Genomic DNA, 21,901 nt, shown 5'->3' with positions numbered 1-21,901 from the left:
TGTAAGCGAAAGTCTGTAACTATGACTCTCCATTAACACCGTTCAACCAGGGGAAACAATTTAAGCAAAGATTAGACTAGTGACTATATTTATGGATAGAGACTACAATTAAAAAAAATCCAAGCATAAATGAGCAAAATGAGACGCACTTAGGCATTCAATAAAGAATTGCTTAGGAAACACCTAAAAAGCATCTAAATATTAAAAATTAATATTTAGAATACTTCTGGTTCTGCCCGCCCATGAAGGATTAACTACTATGGAAATTGCCTTCCCACCATAAGCTATCAGAGAATTGGGAAAAATATATGAAGTAACGGCTTTCAGGCTTGGACAACAGGCTTGGACAAAGACTACAGTCTCTGAGAGAAGGTAAACAAATGACCCCAGTTTACCGTCTACAGATAGTTTTCAAGCTGCAGTGCAGGGAGTGGGGAGTGAAACAGAGCCTAAGGGTCTTGCTGAGCTCGTGAGACAGAGATCAGAGTTCCATGGAAACTGAGGTATCTATAATTTGCAGTACAGTGTACCAGAAATGATGAAGCTGCACAGAAAGAGAGCTTCAGAGATCTGCAAAGGGGTCCCTTGAGTCTTTGACTGAGTATTGATCTGTACATGTGAGGGAAAAAAACTTGGGGTCGGGGAAAAAAATCATTGGAAAGCAGCAGACCAAACAATTTCCAGGGCTCAGACAAGGCTCCAGTGGAAAGACTATCTAACACAAGGGGCACTGGGTAGAGCCTTCAGAAAGGACATACCTTAGTAGTGTGGCTAAATTAGTCCGGAATAAAGGTCCTGGGCCGGCCTTAAGAAAGCTTAGAAACAAGCCTCAAAGGGATCAAAATGATTGTCAAGTTACTTAACTGAGCATCACAACAAAAATCCAGCACCAACAACATAAAATGTGTAATGTCCGCATCCAATAAAAGTTACCAGGCATGCAAAGAAAGAGGTAAATATGACAAATAACCAAGAGAAAAATCAATCAATAGAAACAGACCCAGAAATAAAAGAGATGACAGAATTAGGAGACAAGAACCTTAAAACAGCTATTATAAATATTGCCAATATACTTAAGGGCGTAAAAGAAAATATGAACAGAAGGAAGACAGAAATGGAAGAAATAAAGAAGACCAAAATGGAACTGCTAGAAAGGAAAATTTAGTATCTGAAATTAAAAATAAATTGTATGATATTAACAGCAGATTAGACCTTGAAGAAAGAAAAAAAGATAGGTGAATTTGAAGACATGACAATAGAAAAACCATTCAGAATTGAAACACACTTAGAAAAAAAGAGTAGGGGGGAAAAAAGAACACTAGCCTTAGTGAGTTACGGGACAATATCAAATAGCCTAACATATAATTCATGTCTCAGAGAAAAACAGAAGGGAGGACAGAAAAAAATATTTAAAGAAATAATGGCTAAGCTTTTTTCCAAATGTGATGAAAACTATACACCCACAGATCTAAGCTTAATGAACCCCAAGCAGAAGAAACATAAAGAAAACCACATCAAGGCACACCACAATTCAACTGTTGAAAACCAGTGGTAAAATCTTAAAAGCAGCCAGAAGAAAAACGAAGATTAATAGCAGACTTCTTGTCAGAAATCAGGCAGGCCAGAAGACAATGGGATGACATCTTAAAAATGTTGAAAGAAAAATATCAACCTGGAATTCTATGTTGTTGTTGTTAGTTGCTATCGAGTCTAACCCAACTTACAGAATTCTGTAACTACTAAAGAGGTCTTTCAAAAGTGAGGCAAAATAAAAACTTTCTAAGACCAAGAAAAGCTAAAAGAATTCATCGCCAGAAGATCTGAACTAGAAGTGTTAAAGATTTTTTAGAGCGATGGAAATTTGGATCTAAACAAAGGAATAATGTTGGAAATAGCATTTATGTGAGAAAAAATACTTTTTCTGATTTTTAAATATCTTTAAAAGATAACTGATTGTTTAAAGCAAAAACAATCATAACGTATTGTTGAATTCATAACAAAGTAAAAATAAAATGTATGGATTGAAAAAGTAAAATTGTTATGGATTGAATTGTGTCCCTCAAAAATATGTTTCAACTTGGCTGGGCCATGGTTCCCAGTATTACGTGCTTGTCTGCCATTTTGTCATCTGATGTGATTTCCTATGTGTTGTAAATCCTATCTCTATGATGCTAATGAGGCATGATTAGAGGCAGTTATGTTAATGAGGCAGGACTTAATTTAGTCCAACTTCTTGGATTATTTGCTCAGCATACAGATTGAATAAGTATGGTGAAAGGATACAACCCTAATGTACACCTTTCCTTTTAAACCATGCAGTATTCTCTTGTTCTGTTCAAATGACTACCTCTTGATCTATGTACAGATTCTTCATGAGCACAATTAACTGTTCTGGGTTCCCGTTCTTTGCAATGCTATCCATAATTTATGATCCACACAGTCAAATGCCTTTATGTAGTCAATAAAACACAGGTAAACATCTTTCTGGTGTTCTCTGCTTTCAGCCACGATCCATCTGAGATTAGCAATGATATTCCTGGTTCCAGGTCCTCTTCTGAATCCGGCTTGAATTTCTGGCAGTTCCCTATCGATGTACTGCTGCAATTGCTTTTAAATGATCTTCAGCAAAATTTTATAATGGTATTGTTTGATAATTTCTGCATTCGGTTGGATTATCTTTCTTTGGAATAGGTATAAATATGGATCTCTTCCAGTCAATTGGCTGGATAGCTGTCTTGGTCATCTAGTACTGCTATAACAGAATTACCACAAGCGGATGGCTTTAACAAAGAGTGGTTTATTCTCTCACAGTCAAGTAGGCTAGAAGTCTGAATTCAGGGTGCTGGTTCCAGGGGAAGGCTTTCTCTCTCTGTTGGCTCCGGAGGAGGGTCCTTATCATCAGTCTTCCCTTGGTCTGGGAGCACCTCAGCACAGGAATCTCAGGTCCAAAGGACATGCTCTGCTGCCGGTGCTGCTTTCTTAGTGGTATGAGGTCCCGCTGTCTCTTTACTTGCTTTTCTCTTTTTATATCTCAAAGAGATTGACCTAAGACACTATCTGATCTTGTATATCTCATCAATATAATGCCACTAATCCATCTCATTTCATCATAGTGATAGGATTTACAACACATAGGGATATCACTAAAATGGTGGACAATCACACAATACTGTGACTCAAAGGCCTAGCTAAATTGACAGAAATTTGGGGGGACACAATTCAATCCATGACAGTAGCTGTCTTCCCAATTTCTTGGCATAGATGAGTGAGCACTTTCAGCGCTGTATCTGTTTGCTGAAACCGACAGATGCGCGAGGGCATTGATAATTACATAAATGTAAATTAGTCTAAATACCCAAATTAAGAGGCTGAGCTTACTGTGTTACATAAAAAATCAAGACCCAACTATATACTGTCTATAAGACACCCAATTTAAAAACAGACACAGATAAGTTAAAAGTAAAAGAATGGAAAAAGACATACTATGCAACCTGTAATTCAAAAAAAAAAAAAACCTGCAGTGGCTATATTAGTATCAGACAAAGGCGATTTCAGAACAAGAAATACTACCAGGATAAAAAGGGACATTACATAATGATAAAGGAGTCAATTCACCAAGAAGATATAAATATCCTAAATGTTAGGTAGCTAGTAACAGAACTTCAGAAAACTTGAGGCAGAAGCTGATAGAACATAAAAGGAAAAGTTGCAACTATAGTTGGAGATTTCAACACTCTTCTCAGTAATCAATATGATGAGTAAAAATGACTATTTGAACAGCTTCAGAGCAAAGACAAGCAAATAAACATAAAATAACTCACTTCACCTCTTAATTTACAAAATTTAAGCCTAAAATCATAAAAATTTAGGAGAGGCAGACAACAATTTTGACTTGATATAATACTGAGGATACAATATTTTAGGCTGAAACCCTGAATTATCACCAGAAATAAATGTGGCTGTAGCAGCGGCAGGCACTTCTCACCATGCGTCGGTGGGAGGGCAGCGCAAATCTTAACTAAAGGCTTAAGCTAGGCTTCTGAGAAACGTGAGCCAAAATGGCTACTACAGAAAACGTCTCTTGATTCTGTGTATTACACGTCACTTTTGCAGTCATTTAAACATTCGTCAACAAAGGGATCTATTACTATGTGAAAGATCATAGAGAATAAAAAAAAAATACATTCTTGAAAATAATTACTTTTACACAGGGGACTTTGAGTGTCTGTGCAAGAACATAAAAAGTGAAACCAAATTTCTTAATTAAAAAGGAAATCACCGGTTAGACACCAATCTCAGCCCAGGCAATAATATTCTTTGCAGCAAGCTGAATTTATGGTAACCTAAATTCTAAAATACTGGCATGAGAAGCAAGAGTCATTATATCACATTTTATTCCTTCCCATCCCATGTACTTCCTGGAAACTACTTTGAGAAAACAGAAATGGGCACATTCGAAGACTCTCTTTTATAACAGAATTTAAAATTAAAACTTCATTTTCCAAAAATGACACTTTCTTTTTTTTTCTCCAAGTAGCTTGATTCTCCTCCTAATCCCCATCTCAAAGGAAAAGTATTACCATTCTGGGGCCTGGGAGTGAGCCTATTATACCATCTGAATGTCCATATTTTAAATATATTATCTAAAATAATGCTAACGAAAACACTAATGAAGTTAAGTTTATTTATTCCCAGGTCACATTTCTTAAGCCTTTCACCTTATTTGAAAAATAAGAGAAGTGGACTAAATGATATACATATTTCCTTCCAGCTTTAGTATTCCCCAATTCTATATAAAATATTACCGTGTCCGCCCCTGAGCAGCTTACAATTAGGTTAGGGAGTTAAAAACAACTAAACAGTAATTTTAGGCATCAACAGAAAATACAAATAACCTCATCAAAGTTATCAATGTAACTTGACTGGTGAACGGCTCTGATAAGTCAGGTTAAATCCAAATCAGTTAAGACGTAAAATACAGAATATACTGCAGACTAAGTGAGAGAAGAAAAAGAAGGGGAGAGAAGGGAGCAGAGGAGAAAAGGAGGAGAAGTGAGACAGGAGAGAGAAAGAGAGAATTTTTTTAATAAGGAAGACTATATTGGTAACTGAGGAGCCCTGGTGGAACAGTGGTTAAGCATTCATCTGCCAAACAAAAGGCTGTTGGTCCGAATCCATCAGCCACTCCACGGGAGAATGATGCGGCAGTCTGCTTCCACAGAGGTTAAAAACCTTGGAAATCCTACGGGGCAGTTCGACTCTGTTCTACAGACTCGCTATGAGTCGGAATTGACTTGTCAGCAGTGGGTTTGGTTTTGGTTTTTGGCAAGCTGGTAACTGATACCAAACAATAAACTTAGTTCCATCGGTCCCTCTCAGAAAACTGAACAAATATAAAAAGACATACACCTCGATTTATGGAACCAAATGTCTTTTCCTTTCAGACATAATTGAAACTAAATTTAAAAAACTAAATGAGGGGGAAAAAATGCTAAATGGAACAAAGGCATATAATGCTAAGAGAATAGTTCTAAGGACCCTAATTAAGTGTCAAGTATTATTACATTTTTTATTTAAAACATGTAATTTAAAAGTAGTTCTCTAATTTCCGATTGTGTTTTTTACCACATTTTGAGATCCCCGATTTCATAACGAATGTCAGTGGGAACATATGACCCCCTTCTTTACAGGCAACATTTTAGGAAAGCACCTGCCCTGTAACAGAGACATATGTCTTTGGATACTTTATTCCCTTCATGTGCAAAAGTACAACTTGAACAAAATGCATCTTGTTATCAACAAATACATAGTTTGTACTGTCAGGACAAGGTCAGGCCAAAGTATAAATTCTTGAAAAATAAAATAAAAATATAGTCCAGCTTCTTGATTATTTGCTTGTGAAAATAAGTGTGATTTTCAGAGCAACACTGCACTCCTATCCTAATTCTGTTATTACGGTCCAAAGATAACTCATATCAGTAACTCCATAGGGTTTCCAAGGCTATAAATCTCTAGGGAAGCAGGCTGCCACACCTTTCTCTTGAGGAGCGGCTGGTGGCTTCAGTAAGCAGTCAACCACTTTAACCACTGTGCCACCAGGACTCCTTTTGTAAGGCCACTCGAAATCAATCTACTTAAAAAACAGAGACCAGATTTTATTGGTAAACGGTGAAAAGGGGATTGATTGAAATTTAGTTTGAGAAACAAAATTAGAAAGCATAAAAACCAAAACCAAACCCACTGCCGTCGAGTCGAAACAAGTTTATCTTATACTGAACAAAATTTAAGTTATGATTATACCTATCCACTAAGTTCTCAAAACAATGAATAAAACAATTTTCTTGTTGGGATAATTTTTCTATCAAAATCTTATGATAACGCAATATGGCATCCTTCACATTGCCTTTGATTTGATCAGCATAATTACAAAGAGGGTCACTTTACCAAACTATTCAAGAGTTCTACCAACTTTGCCATGGGGCTCTCTTAATAGTTTTACATATAAATTTTCCCTTTTGAAGAATCTATTTTATTGTGTCACCCTCGTGACTGATGCTCTCGTACGTAGTTGGAGCCCTGGTGATGCAGTGGTGAAGAACTTGGCTGCTAACCAAAAGGTCAGCAATCTGAATCCATTAGTCATTCCTTGGAAACTCTATGGGGCAGTTCTACTCTGTCCTATAGGGTCACTGTGAGTTGGAATCGACTCAATGGAAACGAGTTTGCTTTTCTTGTTTTGGTTATTGCGTCACCCTTGTCACTGATGTTCTCTTCAATAGTTAATCTAATTTTGTCAGATTCTGATCTGTCAATGGGTTTGCAAGCAGTTCTATATCAATTTAAAAGACAGCATGAAATGCTGGAACTTTTACAAAATTTGCACTTTCACTTTAGATCTGCATTATATTAACATCGGTGCAATGGAAAGGGTTAAATCCCAATAACTTCAACATCAAAAGATGTTTGAATAGTGGTTAATTTTCTTTAGAGTCAGATGATTACTGAATATTTTTGTCTTATAATGACTTCCTTTCCAAAGTAAACCTTTTTAAGTTATAAAAACACTCTGACAAAAATGACCTCCCCTCACTGTGCACTATCAAGTAGTAAATTACTTAGATAACATTTACAGCAAGAGTATGAAGATAAAATTCTGAGAGAATTAGCAAATTGAGAGATTAAAAAAAAAATCTTAGTCTAATAACTTGAATAATAAATCTTAGATTACTTTAGCTTCATAATCTTTTCTTTTTTTAGTGACTCCTATCTTTTTTTTTTTTATCTTTGAGGGAAGGAATCCACCTGCCTCTGAGAGACTGAATAATAACAATTAAAAAAAAAAAAAAGCAAAATTTCCAAGATTTCAGATGAAAGTCACCTATCCATATAAGTAGTATAAGTTATACTCTGCACCATAACTTTTCATAACGAACATTAACCTTTTGCTGATGTTAAATTCTCTCCAGTTACAATGATAATCGTCTGTTATACACTCAGAATCTAAGATGTCACCTTAATGATCCTGACTCTCTCCATTTCTGGGATCTCCCTGTTAAATTTCTGACTAGTCCACCAGTGGTACCTCAATCTCAGGCTAACAGGGATGTGGGCTTTCTCTGACAGGTTTCCAGAGTTCTCTGTTTTTCCTGATGACACCATTATGCACGGTTTTTCACCCTCTCCTTCAAATCAAGTTAGTCCCCTTTAGCAGTTAAAGCTGGTTTCACAGCCAGTCCTCCCTAGTAGCACTACGTCCACAACCAAGGTTAGGGGTGAATGCAGCCCTGGGCAAGAACGCCACAGACTTCCAATGTTCTTACCCCCAATTCAGCAGCTCCTCATGAATAAACACTCAATTTGTTTTTTATCTTTGGTCAATTTTCAGATATCTAAGATGATTTTTTTATGGGGACAATTTTGTCTAGTTTTATAGTTGTTTTGTGGAGACAGGATTTGACAACCTCTTTACTCCTCCATCTCTGGAATCTCTACCCTTTCTGATTATAGTTTTTATCAAAGACGAAAAATACATTGTAGCATAGAAGAAAGAATATGAATTTTGAAATGAGAGATGTTATTGTTTGTTGTTAGGTGCCGTTGTGTCATTTCCAACTCCACAATAACCCCATGCCCAAGAGAATGAAGCACTGCCCAGTCCTGGGTCATCCTCACAATCATTGCTATGTTTGAGCCCATTGTTGCAGCCACTATGTCAATCTCGTTGATGGTTTTCTTCTTTTTCACTGACCCTCCTCCAAGCACGAAGTACTTTTTCAGGGACTGATCCCTCCTGATAACATGTCCAAAGTATGTGAGATGAAGTCTTATCATCCTTGCTTCTAAGGAGCATTCTGGCTGTACTTCCAGAGCAGACTTGTTCATTCTTCTGGCAGCCCATGATACATTCGATATTCTTCACCAACACCATAATTCGAAGGCATCAATTCTTCTTCGTTCTTCCCTATTCATTGTCCAGCTTTCACATGCGCATGAGGTGATTGAAAACAGTATGTTGGGTCAGGCGCACCTTAGTTATCAAAGTGATGTCTTTGCCTTTTAACACTCTAAAGAGGTCTTTTGCAGCAGATTTGCCTAATGCAATATGTCGTCTGATTTCTTGACTGTTGCATCCATGGGTGTTGATCGTGGATCCAAGTAAAATGAAATTCTTGACAACTTCAATATTTTCTCCGTTTATCATGATGTTGCTTATTGGCCCAGTTGTGAGAATTTTTGCTGTCTTTACGTTGAGGTGTAACCCATACTGACGGCTGCAGTCTTTGATCTTCTTTAGTAAGTGCTTCAAATCCTCTTTGTTTTCTGCAGACAAGGTTGTGTCATCTGCATATTGTAGGCTGCTGAGTCTTTTTCCAATCCTGATGCTTGTTCATATAGTCCAGCTTCTCAATTATTTGCTCAGTATGCAGACTGAATAAGTATGGTGAAAGAATAGAACCCTAACGCACACCTTTCCTGATTTTAAACCATGTGGTATCCGCTCGTTCTATTTGAATAACTGCCTCTTGGTCTATGTACAGGTTCCTCATGAGCACAATTAAGTGTTCTGGAATTCTCGTTCTTCTCAATGTTATCCATAATTTGTTATGATCCACACAAACGTCTTTGCATAGTCAATAAAACACAGGTATTTTCTTTCTGGTATTTTCTGCTTTCAGCCAAGATACCATCTGATATCAGCAATGATAGCCCTTGTTCCATGCCCTCTTCTGAATCTGGCTTGAATTTCTGGCAGTCCCTGTGGATGTACTGCTGCAACTGTTTTTGAATGAACTTCAGCAAAATTTTGCTTCTGTGCGATATTAAAGATATTGCTTGATAATTTATGCATTCTGTTGTATCACCTTTCTTTGGAATGGGCACAAATACGAATCTCTTCCCTTCAGCTGGCCAGGTGGTTGTCTTCCAAATTTCTTGGCACAGACAAGTGAATGTTTCCAGTGTTGCATTCATTTGTTGAAATATCTCAATTGATATTCAGTCAATTCCTGGAGCCTTGTTTTTCACCAATGCCTTCAGTGCAGCTTGGAATTCTTCCTTCAATACCACTGGTTCTTGATCACATGCTACCTCCTGAAAAGGCTGAACATCGACCAATTCTTTTTTGGTATGGTGACTCTGTATATTCCTTCCATGTACTTTTGACGCTTCCTGCGTAGTTCAATATTTTGGCCATAGGAGCCTTCAATACTGTAACTCGAGGCTTGAATTTTTTCTTCCATTTTTTTCAGCTTGAGAAATGCCAAGCATGTTCTTCCCTGTTGGTTTTCTAATGCCAGATCTTTGCACACATCATTATAATACTTTACTTTGTCTACCTGAGCTGCCCTTTGACATATTCTATTCAGCTCTTTTACTTTGTTATTTCTTCCTTTCACTTTGAGCAACTCTGTGTCCAAGGGCAAGTTTCAGAGTCTCTTCTGACATCCATTTTGGTCTTTTCTTTCTTTACTTGTGTTTATAATAACTTTTGCTTTCTTCATGTATGATGTCATTCCACAACTCTAGTCTAGTCTTTAGTCATTAGTGTTCAGTGTTCCAAATCTATTCTTGAAATGATCTCTAAATTCAGGGGGGATAAAAACTATTTTTTTTTATACTTAGGGTTGTACGTTGGCTCTCATGGACTTGTTTTAATTTTTCTCAGCTTCAGCTTGAACTTGCATGTAAGCAGCTGATGGTCTGTTCTGCAGTCAGACCCTGGCCTTGTTCTGACTTACGATATTGAGAAATACTTGGGTCCAAATCCACGTTTCAAGATTTGTCAATTAAATGATCATGGGCAAGTTACTTAACCTTTTTGGGCCTCAGTTTCATCATGCGTAAAGTACAGCCACCCTTATTAAGTTGTTATAAACATTATGAAATGTCAGGAACACTCAACAAATATTTCTTGAATTAAGCCACAATAAAGTAAAGGGTGTGAAGATCACACAATAAAGTAAAGGGTGCAAAGATCATGAAGGACTATGAAAATAATTTAGGTGAACCATTATCAATTAGTATTTAGCATACTGAAAACCTTCTGATGAAGAATAAAGAGGAAAAAACATCGGAGTACTATAAATAGTGATAACTCGTTATCGTCGAGTTGATTCTGACCCACAGCAACCCTATAGGGCAGAGTACAACTGCCCCATAGGCTTTCCAAGGCTGTTAAGTCTTTACGTAAGCAGACTGCCATATCTTTCTCCTGTGGAGTGACTGGTAAGTTCAAACCACTGACCATTCGGTTAGCAGCTGGGTGCTAAATGACTGAGCCACCAGGGCAGACTCATATTTAAAAGAAAGAAGCCCTTTCACTGGAGACAACTAAAATCAGATCTAGAAAAAGATTAACAGAAATGAAGTAGTTAAAATAGTACCCTTTTAAACAAGTTAATAACTTTCTTCTATTTCCTCCAAAGTAATATAGTGTATGAACAACAACAACAAAAAGAAAAATTCAAATTACCTAAATGTGTCTATATAAAACTTCTAAAGTTTAGTCTCAACTATATACCTATCTGTAACACACACATATCACAGTATGGCTATATTTTGGGGATAACCCAAAGGATTAGGAAAAAAAAAAAATCTACATAAGGAAAATAAAAAGATAATCTTTTCATTACGTTATGACTAATGGTACATATTTGGAAAGAACAAGAACTAGATGACATTTAAAAAACTCACACAACAAATAGCTAGTCAGGTAAGGAATATAAATAATGATTTAGCACACTACATTTGTGTCTTGCTACTGACTACAAAGTAAGAAAGAAAATAATTTACCTCTATGGCAAAGATTCCTTTGTCACGCCCATATAATTTCATCTCTTCTGGAAAATGCTGAAAACTGTTTATGTAAGGAATATGGTCCTCTTCAACAAATCTGTTTTTAAAAAGGGTTTCAATCAGAGACAGGGTACTTATTTAGCAAAGTAAACTCTTTTTGAAAATCTTGTGTTTTAAAGACAGGTAAGAATCAACAGCATTTTCTATCTCCTTTTGCTCCCACATATTTTTAAGGATAATAAATCTGTGTAATCTATTATTCTCTGAAGCCAATGAGGAAGACATTCAACCAATTACCTAACAATTCTCTTAAGTTTCTCCCTAAATAAATCACATATTTCTAAGAAGTGTGTATTGTATTTGCCAATTCACCACCAGGCTTGCAGACATGGTTTTCATTCTATCAATACTTCCCCTACTTATCTTTTAACTCATTTCTTCAGGGAGTCCTTTCTTGATCTTTGTTTTCCTTGTTAGACTATATTTCTTGTTTATCTTTCTGTCGCCAGTACCTACAACACAGCACAGTAGAGGCTTGTTGCTGGAAGGATAATTAAGGGAAGGGATCTTGCCCACTGGCTTGCCGCTCTATCTTCCAATGTCTGGTACATAGTAGGGGTCAAATATTTTGAGTAAATAATTGAAGTTTGAAGGATACTGTGCATGCATACAAGTAAATATATACAGTTCCTATGGAAATTACATTTTAACAAGAAGAGAAAGACAACATATAAAATCTCTAGTACATTAGCTAGAAAAAATGGTAAGGAGAATGGAAAATGGGGGATGGGGATATTGCAAACAGTGACATACATATGTATGTATTACGGTATTACGTATATATATGTGTGTCTTCTTTATCTAGTGCTGCTATAACAGAAATACCACAAGTGGATGGCTTCAACTAACAGAAGTTTATTCTCTCATAGTCTTGTAGCCTAGAAGTCCAAATGCACGGCGTCAGCTCCAGGGGAAGGCTTTCCCTCTCTGTCAGCTCTGGAGGAAGGTCCTTGTCATCAGTCTTCCCCTGGACTAGGAGCTTCTCCGCATGGGAACCCCCAGGTCCAAAGGATGGGCTCTGCTCCAGGTGCTGCTTTCTTGGTTCCTTGGCCTCTTGGGCCTCTCCACCTGTGTCTGCCCTGCTGGGGTAAGAGCTCCAAAGCTCTTTAGCTCCACCAATAAGTGCCTGGTGCACCCTAATTTGCCAGTAAACTTCGGCCAGAAGGCACTCAGCTCTCTTGGTCCATGGGTCAGCAAGCCTAACTCCACCGATAAGTACCTGCAGGCACCCCACTCCACCAGAAAGCCTCCTGCCCAAAGACACTCAACTCTCTCACTCCATGGTTTGGCTCTAGTACTGTCTCATGCTGGTCTCCTAGTTCTGCTGCTGCCGGTTCTCTGCTGCTGCCGGTTCTCTGCTGCTGCCAGTTCTCTGCTGTTTCTCGCCGTCTGTACCATCTCCAGTGTTAATAGCTCTCCTCATTTCCTTCTGAGTCTTCTAACCATTCACAGTTCCAAAACTGCTTCCACATTTTAGGTATCTGTTAGAACAGCACCCCACTCTTGATACCAAATTCTGTCTTGGTCATCTAGTGCTTCTGTTACAGAAATACCACAAGTGGATGGCTTTAACAAAGAGAAGTTTATTCTCTCAGTCTAGTAGGCCAGACGTCTGAATTCAAGGTGCCAGCTCCAGGAGAAGGCTTTATTTCTCTGTCAGTTCTGGAGGTAGGTTGTTGTCATCAATCTTCCTCTGGACTGGAGCTTCTTGGCGCAGGGACCCCGGGTCCAAAGGATGCCCTATTCTCCTGGCTCTTGCTTCTTGGTGGTATGAGGTCCCCCTGTCTCTCTGCTCACTTCTCTATTTAATCTCTCGTAAGATAAAAGGTGATGTAGGCCACACCCCAGGGAAACTCCCTTTACACTGGATCAGGGATGTGACCTGAGTAAGGGTGTTACATTCCACCCTAGCCCTTTTTAACATAACCTAATCTTGCCTTATTAACCACAGGCAGCGATTAGGATTTACAACATGTAGGAAAACTATATCAATCACAAAATGGAAGACAACCACACAGTACTGGGAATCACGGCCTAATGAAGTTGACACACATTTTGGGGGGACATAATTCAATCCATGATATTGTATGTACATATGTTACATATATACAAATATGGATTAAAAAAAAACAAGTTGTTAAGGAAAATAAGACAAAGGCAGGAAAACGCACACAAAATGCATTACCTTATGGCCTCTGCCAGCTTGGTTTTCTTTAGTTTTTTAAAAATATTTTTTAAAGTATTTGTACGTACTAATCAGTATTCACATTATCTCGGAACTATATTTTGGGCTTCATATTATTTTATATGTAGAACGTATTATTATTTTATATGTAGGATGTATTGCTTATTACTTTTATTAATGATCCAATATTCCATTTATATATACATTAGTAGTTGTTTTGAGTTGCCATCGAGTCGATTCTGACTCATAGCAACCCCATGTGTGCAGAGTAGGACTGCTCCATTTGTGATCTTTCAGAAGCAGATTTACCAGGCTTGTCTTCCAAGATGCCTCTGGGTGGGTGTGAATTGGCAAACTTTCAGTTAGTAGTTGAGCACTCAATCATTTGCACCACCCAGGGACTCCAATACATTCCTAATTTCTCTAATAATTATCCTCATGTGATGATATACGCCGGTCGCTTTCTGAGGAGCTGGAGCGTTGATGGCATAGTAGATAAGAGCTTGCCTGCTAACCAAAAGGTTGACAGTTCAAATCCACCAGCCACTCCTTGGAAGCCCTGTGGGGCAGTTCTACTCTGTCCTGTAGGGTTGCTATGAGTCGGAATTGACTCTACAGTAATGGGTTTAGTTTTGAGTTTTCTGAGGAGTTAGAGATGAATAAAACATTAACAGTTCATACCCTAGCCCCAAGGGGTTAAGAGCGACAGCCTGTAGAGAAATCAGTCTAAGAAGTGCCGTAAATGCCATCAAAGAGGTATGTGTGTACAGTGCTACAGAAGCACAGAGGAGGGAATGATAGCCTTGCCTGGGAGAAGCAGAAAAGTCTGCATAGAGCAGGTTTTGGGCATTTGAGTTTTTAAAAGTTTTCCACTATTAAGAAAAAGTGCTGCTCTTAACCTCTTTCTAAAGATTTTCTTTTTAAATTTCAATTCCTTCTTGAAAAATACATATGTTTCCAAAAAGACACTACTAAATCTTGTTAGGTATTACCAGATGGGTCTCTTGAAAATGGAAATTCAGGAATTTCAGAGAAATTGGCACAGGCTAAAAGCACCCCATATGTCCCTCCTGCTCAACAGACTACTTACTCTAGCCATGTCCCCCGGAAACAGTCTCTACTTCAAAAGTTTTAACCTGTGCTAGGCTGGAAATATAACAAATGGCTCCTTCATTGCAGATAATTTAAGAAGCACTACATTAGAGTTATGTCATGTCTACCTGCAAAATATTTCCTGAACTCATTCAGCTCTTTCCATCTTCATTACCATAGTCCTAGTTCAAGCTATCATCCCTTGCCTGAAGTATAGCAAAAGACAACCAACTGGTGTCTCTGTTAACACTCTGGCCTACCTATAAACCATTTTCCACACAGATGCCTGCATGATCATTTAAAAACATAAATCATGTCTCTCTCCTGCTTACCACGCCAGTGGCTTACTATTACACTTAAAATCCAAACTAGGTATGGGGTTTCCTTTTGGGGTGGTGAAAATGTCTTGGAATTAGATAGTGGTGATAGTTGTACAACCTTGTAAACTATACATGTTAAAATGGTGACTTTTATGGTATGTGAATTACACTGCAGTTAAAAAAAAAATTACAAACTCCTAACTGGCCCTGCTGATTACCTTTTATTATCCCTCATCCTACTACTCCTTCCTTGAATTCTCCACTTTAGCCACACTAGCCTTCTTCTGTTGCTTAATCACACCAAGTGGCTCTTGCTTTAGGGCCTCTGCACTGCCTACTCCCTCTACTTGGAATGCTATTCCCTCTACCTGGAATGCTACTCCCAATATTCGCAGGGCTGGTTCTTTCTTGTCATTCCAAGGGCACCTGAAATTCCACCTTCTCACTGCAGCCTTCCCTAATAACCAATCTAAAGTATACATCTAGTCATTCTCTATCACATTGTCCTATTGCAATCTTCTGGATAGAACTTCACTGATAATTTTCTTATTTTTTTATGTATTTGCTCATCTCTAGTGCTAAACTTCATGAGGGCAGGGATTTGATCTATATGGCTCACAGGTGTATCTCAAGGGTCTAGAATCTAGAACAACACCTGCATATAGTAGATATTCAATACATATTTGTGGAATGAATAATGCAGGGCATTGTTATTTATTATTATTGCTGTTATTACTACATAGGCAGGGTACTTAAATGCTATTTTAAGGGTTATGAATTTATCCTAAGGGCCATAGATGCTGCTAAAAGATTTAAACGGGAGTGACATGCAGGATAGTAGATGATATATGGGTATTCAGGCCACACTAATAACATATTCCCTTCAAACCAACGTTCTTTAAATATTTTTTCAAAGTTTGGTAGTAGTTCCCAAACTTCAGCATCCATAAGAATCCCCAGGAGGACTTATTAAAACAGAAAACACTGGGCCCAGTCCATAGAGTTTCTGATTCAGAAGTTCTGGCATGGGTCCGGGAATTGCTTTTCCAACAAGTTCCAGGTGATACAAATGGTCTAGGGGCCATGCTTTGAGAACCTATGACTTAGAGCTCTTTCTGGGAGAAAAGCAGAGGAGGATCAATGGTGACAGCCACTTCTTCTATTGCCCCAAGCAACTTGGTTCTGTTCCCAAACTTGTATATACCACCAAAATAAAAAAAACCACCGCCACTGAGTCAATTCTGACTCATAGTGACCCCACAGGACAGAGTAGAACTGTCCCATAGAGTTTCCAAGGAGTGCCTGGTGGATTTGAACTGCGGACCTTTTGATTAGTAGCCAACCTCTTAACCACTATGCCGCAAAGGTTTCTGTATATACCATAGAAAAAAAATAAAGCCCCCTAGCTAACGAGACTCAATCTCCTTGAAGGTGCTTTAGAATTCTCCTTGGAGAGGATGGGAAAGAGAAAGGAGGGAGAGTGAGAAAGAGGTAGACAAACAGAAAGAAGAGAAATGGGTAGAGTCTGACCCTTGCCCTTCCAATCACAAATAATATTCTCCCTGAGAAACTTTAAGAATATAATAAACATTATATTCTGCAGCTTGTTAGATATCTAGGGGAATTTTCTTATCCCCTTTACAGATTGCCCTGGGTAGGACAGCTAGCTCCTTAATCCAGGGCTGATGACATAATTAGATCATTATGGTTATAGAGAGGAAAACGGATAGGCGTGGCACAAGACTAGAGGAACAGAGTCCTGTTAGGAGGTTGCTAAGTAATCCATGTGAGGACAGAGAGAGAGTGGAAAGAAAAACTGTTTTCAGACATATTTTTGAAGTATAATTGATAGGATGTAAGAAGAGAGGAAAAGACCAAGGATGATTCCCAGGTTTCTGGCCAGGGAAACAGGGTACACAGCACTTACTGAGAAAGAAAACACTGAAGAAATAGCTGGATTATGGAGAAAGATGATGAACTTCTTTTAGTCATGCTGATTTTGAGATACCGTAAAGACATTTAAGTACTTATGTCCAGCATATATGAATACACGGGTCAGGCCCTCAGCATACAAGTCTGGGCTGGAGATACAAATATGGGAGTCATCAGCATATGAGCGGTAATTAAAGCCATTGGAGAGGATGAGATCACCCAGTAAGGGCATAGAGAGCAAGAGGAAGTTTTTAACTTAAAAGCAAAATTCACTGAATCATGGGCTATCTGCATGCAGTTAATCATACCTGAGAAAAGCCTTGTTACTTGGTTGATGTGGCCAAATTCAAAGGCATTATCATCATTTTATTTAATCAAAGGGTCTAGTGCCAATAATAACAATGAGGATGATGAAAATAATGGAAAGAAAACCAGCAATGACTAGCACTGAATTCTTAGTATGCGCCAGGCACTGTTCTAAGTGCTTTTCAGATAGTACTAATTATTGAAAAGTAGTTACAATCCTATGAGGTAGATATTATTATTAGCTCCATTTTATCAATTAGGAAAGAGAGAAATTAAATAACTTACTCAAGGTAACACATAAGTGGGAAAACCAAGATTCAAACCCAGGAGTCTGGTTCCAAGTCTGTGTGCTTAAGCCTACTCACTCTATACACTGATTAAACCCAAATATTATTATTTAGAATATATATAAGCTGGGGAAAAAATTAACACATTAATGATTTTGGCACATCTTCTGTTAAATGAGAAATTCTTATACACAATGATATAATTTACTCGTTAACTGTAAAACCCTGTAGATTTTCTTAAAAATACAAATGCTGACTATCTAACAGGTTCTTCCAACAGTTTTGTTTTCTATTTTACCTTATAAACACAGACCACCTATATGTCAGCTCTTAACACCACCAATGTCTGCTATTAACTACTAATAACCATTTTGCCAAAATGGTCATCTATTCACCTTTTCTCTTAGAAATGAAAAATACTACTGCTACTACTTGGGTACTCAAATGTCACTTCATCTTCACAGCATTTTACTCACATTAGATAACTAATTTTCTAACACCTCATATGAGGTAAATGTTATTATTTTCACTATATAAATAATGAACCCCCCCCCAAAAAAGAAAAGAAATTACTAGCCCAAAGAGGGATTAAATTTCAGAATTCCGGCTGCCCAATCTTTTAGCCCCTTCCCTCTTGTAAAATTCAAAATATCCAAAGATTGACCCCTAATTCACACAATCAGCAAAAACATTATCACACCAGTGGTCCAGCTTACCTCAAAAGATCTGAAAGAGTAATTGTTTCTCTCTGCCAAAGTAATGACAGATAGCAGAAGGCAAGCGTCCTTGGCATAGTCATCTTCACAATTCCCTTTTCCTTTCGTCTTGAATATTCAACTCCATCAAGAGATCCAGAACAGACCGATGCTGTCTCTTAGGGTAAAAATCAAGATTTTAAGAAAAGCAGTCAAACAAAAAGTTCAAACAGATATTTAAGTATTTTCTATTGTAAATGATATAGCCTTTACAAAGAGCAATTGGCAATTAAGAGCAATAAAAGTTTAGAAAGAGATAAGCCAAAAAAAGGTTACCGTGGATTATCTGTGAAAGTGGGATGAGGGAGGATTCCAAAGAGGAATTTGGACTGTTTGAATTTTTTTTAATGCGAACATGAAGAATTTTTAAAATAAATAAAAGGACAATTAAAAAGCAAAACAAACATTAAAAAAAAAAAAAAAGTATAACTCCTCTGACCCAGGCCTCAATTCATATGTCCCCTTCTCTGAAAGGCCTCTCCAAAACTCTTTAGCTAAAGAAAACCTCCTCCCATCCTACCTTCTTGTCAACCTTTACCACATTACGTTATTTTTATCCTCATTCATCCATTCATTTAAGAAACATTAATCTCATTCTTTGTGTCACTCCTCTAGGCCGGGAGAAATGACAGTGAACAATGTCCCATTTCTCTTGGAACTTAAAGCCTAGTAGTGAGAAGACAGACAATAAACAGATAAACATACAATTGGTACACAGTGATAAGTGCCACAGAGAAAAATAAAGCAATGTAAGGTAATAAAAAGTGATGGGAAGAGAGATGTATTATTTTATATTGTAGGGTCAGAGAAGCCTCTTTCATAAGTAGACATTTGAGCAGAGCCTGAGTGAATTCACAAGGTAAGTCTTGAGGATATCTTAGGAAGAGCCCCAAACATAACAACAGGAATGTACTTCAGGGAACAGCAAGGAGCCCAGCGTAGTGAGAACATCATGCATAAGAGGAAACGTGGTAGGAGATGATATTGGAGAGCGAGTCAGAAAGCATGTTATGTAGGGCTCTGCTGGCCACGATTTGTACTTCCGCTTTTATTCTAAGTATGATAAAAGGCTTCCGGAGAGTTTTAAAAAGGGGAGCAACATGATCTATGTTTCCAAAAGATCACGCTGGCTGCGGTGTGAAGAGCAGAGTTATAGGAGGAGAGCAAGACTGGAAATAGGAGACCAATATCACAGGAGAGCAATGATGGTGACTTGGACTGGAGTGGCAGCACTGCAGGCAGTGAGAAGAGGTCGAATTCTGGATGCATGTTCAAGGCAGAGTCACAACAGAATTTACTGATGGATTGGACATGAGGTATGAGATAATGAAAGAAGGTAAGCACGGCTGTTAGGCTTTTGGACTAAGCAACAAGAAGAATGGAGATGCCATTTACTGGCACAAGGAAGGCTGCAAAAGAGCAGGTTTGATGAAGGAAATCAAGATGTCAGAATTGCCCATGTTAAGTTTGAGGTCTTATTAAATACACAAATGTAAATGCTGAGAAAGCAGTCGAATATAAAAATCTGTAGCTCAGAGGAGAGGTTGAGCTAGAGGCAGAAATTTTAGAATCATCAGAATATAGAAAAAAAATTTTTTTTTTTTTTTTATTAAAAGCATGGTATCAGGAAAGAGGGCAGATAGAGAAGAAGGAATAGGAATGACTCTGAGAGACCCCATACTTTCTTGGGCATAAATTATCCAAATCATTCCTCGAAATTCCTTTTTCCAAATCCTATAAATCGTCTTTTCATAGCACTTCTCAGCAACTGAAATTTTCTTACTTTAGCTGTACATTTATTGTCTATCTCTGCCCACTAGAATGCGATCACCTTGAAGACAGAGACAGTCTTGCTCACTACTGTGCCCTGGGCCCACAACAATTCCTAGCACAGAGTAGGAACCCAGTAAGTACTTGGTGACAAGTGGATCCAGCAGTTCTACTTCTAAGATTTCATCCTAGTGAAATGATTTAAAAAACGTGAAGACTGAGGGCCAAGAAATGTTTGTGGCAGCACTGTTTGTAATATAAAAAAATGTAAACAATCAAAGTGCCAGGAATAGAAGTTTCATAAAATAATTCCATGCAATGGAATACCATGTAACAATGTACGTAATGCTTTAGATTCTTTAGTGGCTCTCAAAGTACAGTCCCTAGAGCAGCAGTATTAGCATCACTTGGAAATGTATCAGAAATGCAAATTTTGGGACTACCAATCTGTTTTTTTAAACAAGTTCTCCAGGTGATTCTGATAGATGCTAAAGTCTGAGAACCACTGTTTTAGAAAAACATAAGGGCACACATTTCCACAACATATTATGTTTTAAAAAAAAATAATGCAGGGACTTCCAGTTACTATGGCTAACTGAAAACACACATTAGCCTCCAAACTCTCCAACTACCACAATTATAAGGGAATTTTTAAAAAGATATAAACCCAAGGACAAATAACATGAAAAAGGAGACAGCAGCAGTAAAATATTAGAAGCTAGGAAGAATAGGGACAGGTGATTACTGCCTTAGTGGTCTTTTGAAAGCTGGATCCAAAGCCAGTAGTGGGGAAACTCAAAAAGCAATCTAATTTTTCACCGGGGACCCTTTTAGAAGGCTCAGAAACTGGTTAAACCAGGTACCCCTGAAAACTGGGGGAAGTTAGGGCTAACACCGGAAGGGTTGTTTGAAAGTCTGCTTCAGAAGCAATTAAAAAACCAGTTGCCGTTGAGCTGACTCATGGTGACCCCATGTATGTTAAGAGTACAGCTGTGCTCCATAGGGTTTTCTATGGCTGGTATTTTGCAAGTGGATTACCAGGCTTTTCTTCAGAGGCACTGCTGGGTGGACTTGAACCTCCAACTTTTCTGGTTAGCAGCTGAATGGGTTAACCTTCTGCACTACCCAGGGACTCCTAAGAAGCAGTCAGACATACAGATTCCTACCCCAATCCATGCAACCAAATGACTGCCTTTCCCCAGCCTGGCAGAAAACTGGAAGTTTCTTCTCTACAGAGTAAAACAAAGGGTCTCTGGAATAAGGTATGTCAGTCATACACACAGCTGAAGGTAGAGGTACCTTACTGAAAACAGGAGGGTTAAGATAAAGTTTTCATGTAGAAAGTATTGACCCCCACTCCCCTCGGGCCTTCTCCTTCCCACTCAGTTGCCACAACACTGACAGCCGGAATTACACCCTCCAAACAGAAGACTCAAAGAGGTTTCCTCAGGGAATCTGATCAGCTCAGGGGGAAAAGATCTAGAGATGATGTAACTAAAGGTTCTCAAAGACAATAACCAGCTAGATCACCCTAGCATACACATCAGTGCTTACAAGACCCATCCATGGGTACAAAGTTTTCAGTAAACTTTCTAGCACCATTCTTAAGAATGATTAGCCTTCTTAGGCTCACCAAACATTTAAGAAAGCCTTTAATATAAGAAAGCATTTGGCTGCTAACTAAGGTCAGCAGTTCGAATCCACCAGCCACTCCTTGGAAACCCGATGCAGGCAGTTCTACTCTGTCCTATAGGATTGCCATGAGTTGGAATCGACTCAAAGGCAACAGGTTTGTTTGTTTTTTAATATAAGAAGCAGAGGACAAAACAATCAACTCAAAAGGAAAATATCTTAAATATTCTCAGAGAAATAAGAAAAGATGCTCTACAAAAATGATGG

At 38.1% G+C, this 21,901-nt stretch overlaps 1 protein-coding gene across 4 annotated transcripts in view; it reads right to left on the bottom strand.

Annotated features, from left to right (window-relative positions):
- The window catches only part of TAF1B (TATA-box binding protein associated factor, RNA polymerase I subunit B), a 76,965-nt gene that overhangs the window by 35,309 nt on the left and 19,755 nt on the right, over positions 1 to 21,901 (bottom strand). For all 4 annotated transcript variants that reach the window (XM_049903184.1, XM_049903182.1, XM_049903183.1 and 1 more), the window contains 2 exons: positions 18,194 to 18,350; positions 11,293 to 11,392 (listed from right to left, as the gene is read on the bottom strand). In XM_049903184.1, coding sequence (XP_049759141.1) covers positions 11,293 to 11,392; positions 18,194 to 18,350 — 257 coding nt within the window. The remainder of the gene's footprint in view (positions 1 to 11,292; positions 11,393 to 18,193; positions 18,351 to 21,901) is intronic.

The sequence above is a fragment of the Elephas maximus genome, chromosome 12, assembly GCF_024166365.1.
Source record: "Elephas maximus indicus isolate mEleMax1 chromosome 12, mEleMax1 primary haplotype, whole genome shotgun sequence".
Classification (NCBI taxonomy): Eukaryota; Metazoa; Chordata; class Mammalia; order Proboscidea; family Elephantidae; genus Elephas; species Elephas maximus.
This window is presented reverse-complemented; position numbering and strand designations above follow the sequence as displayed.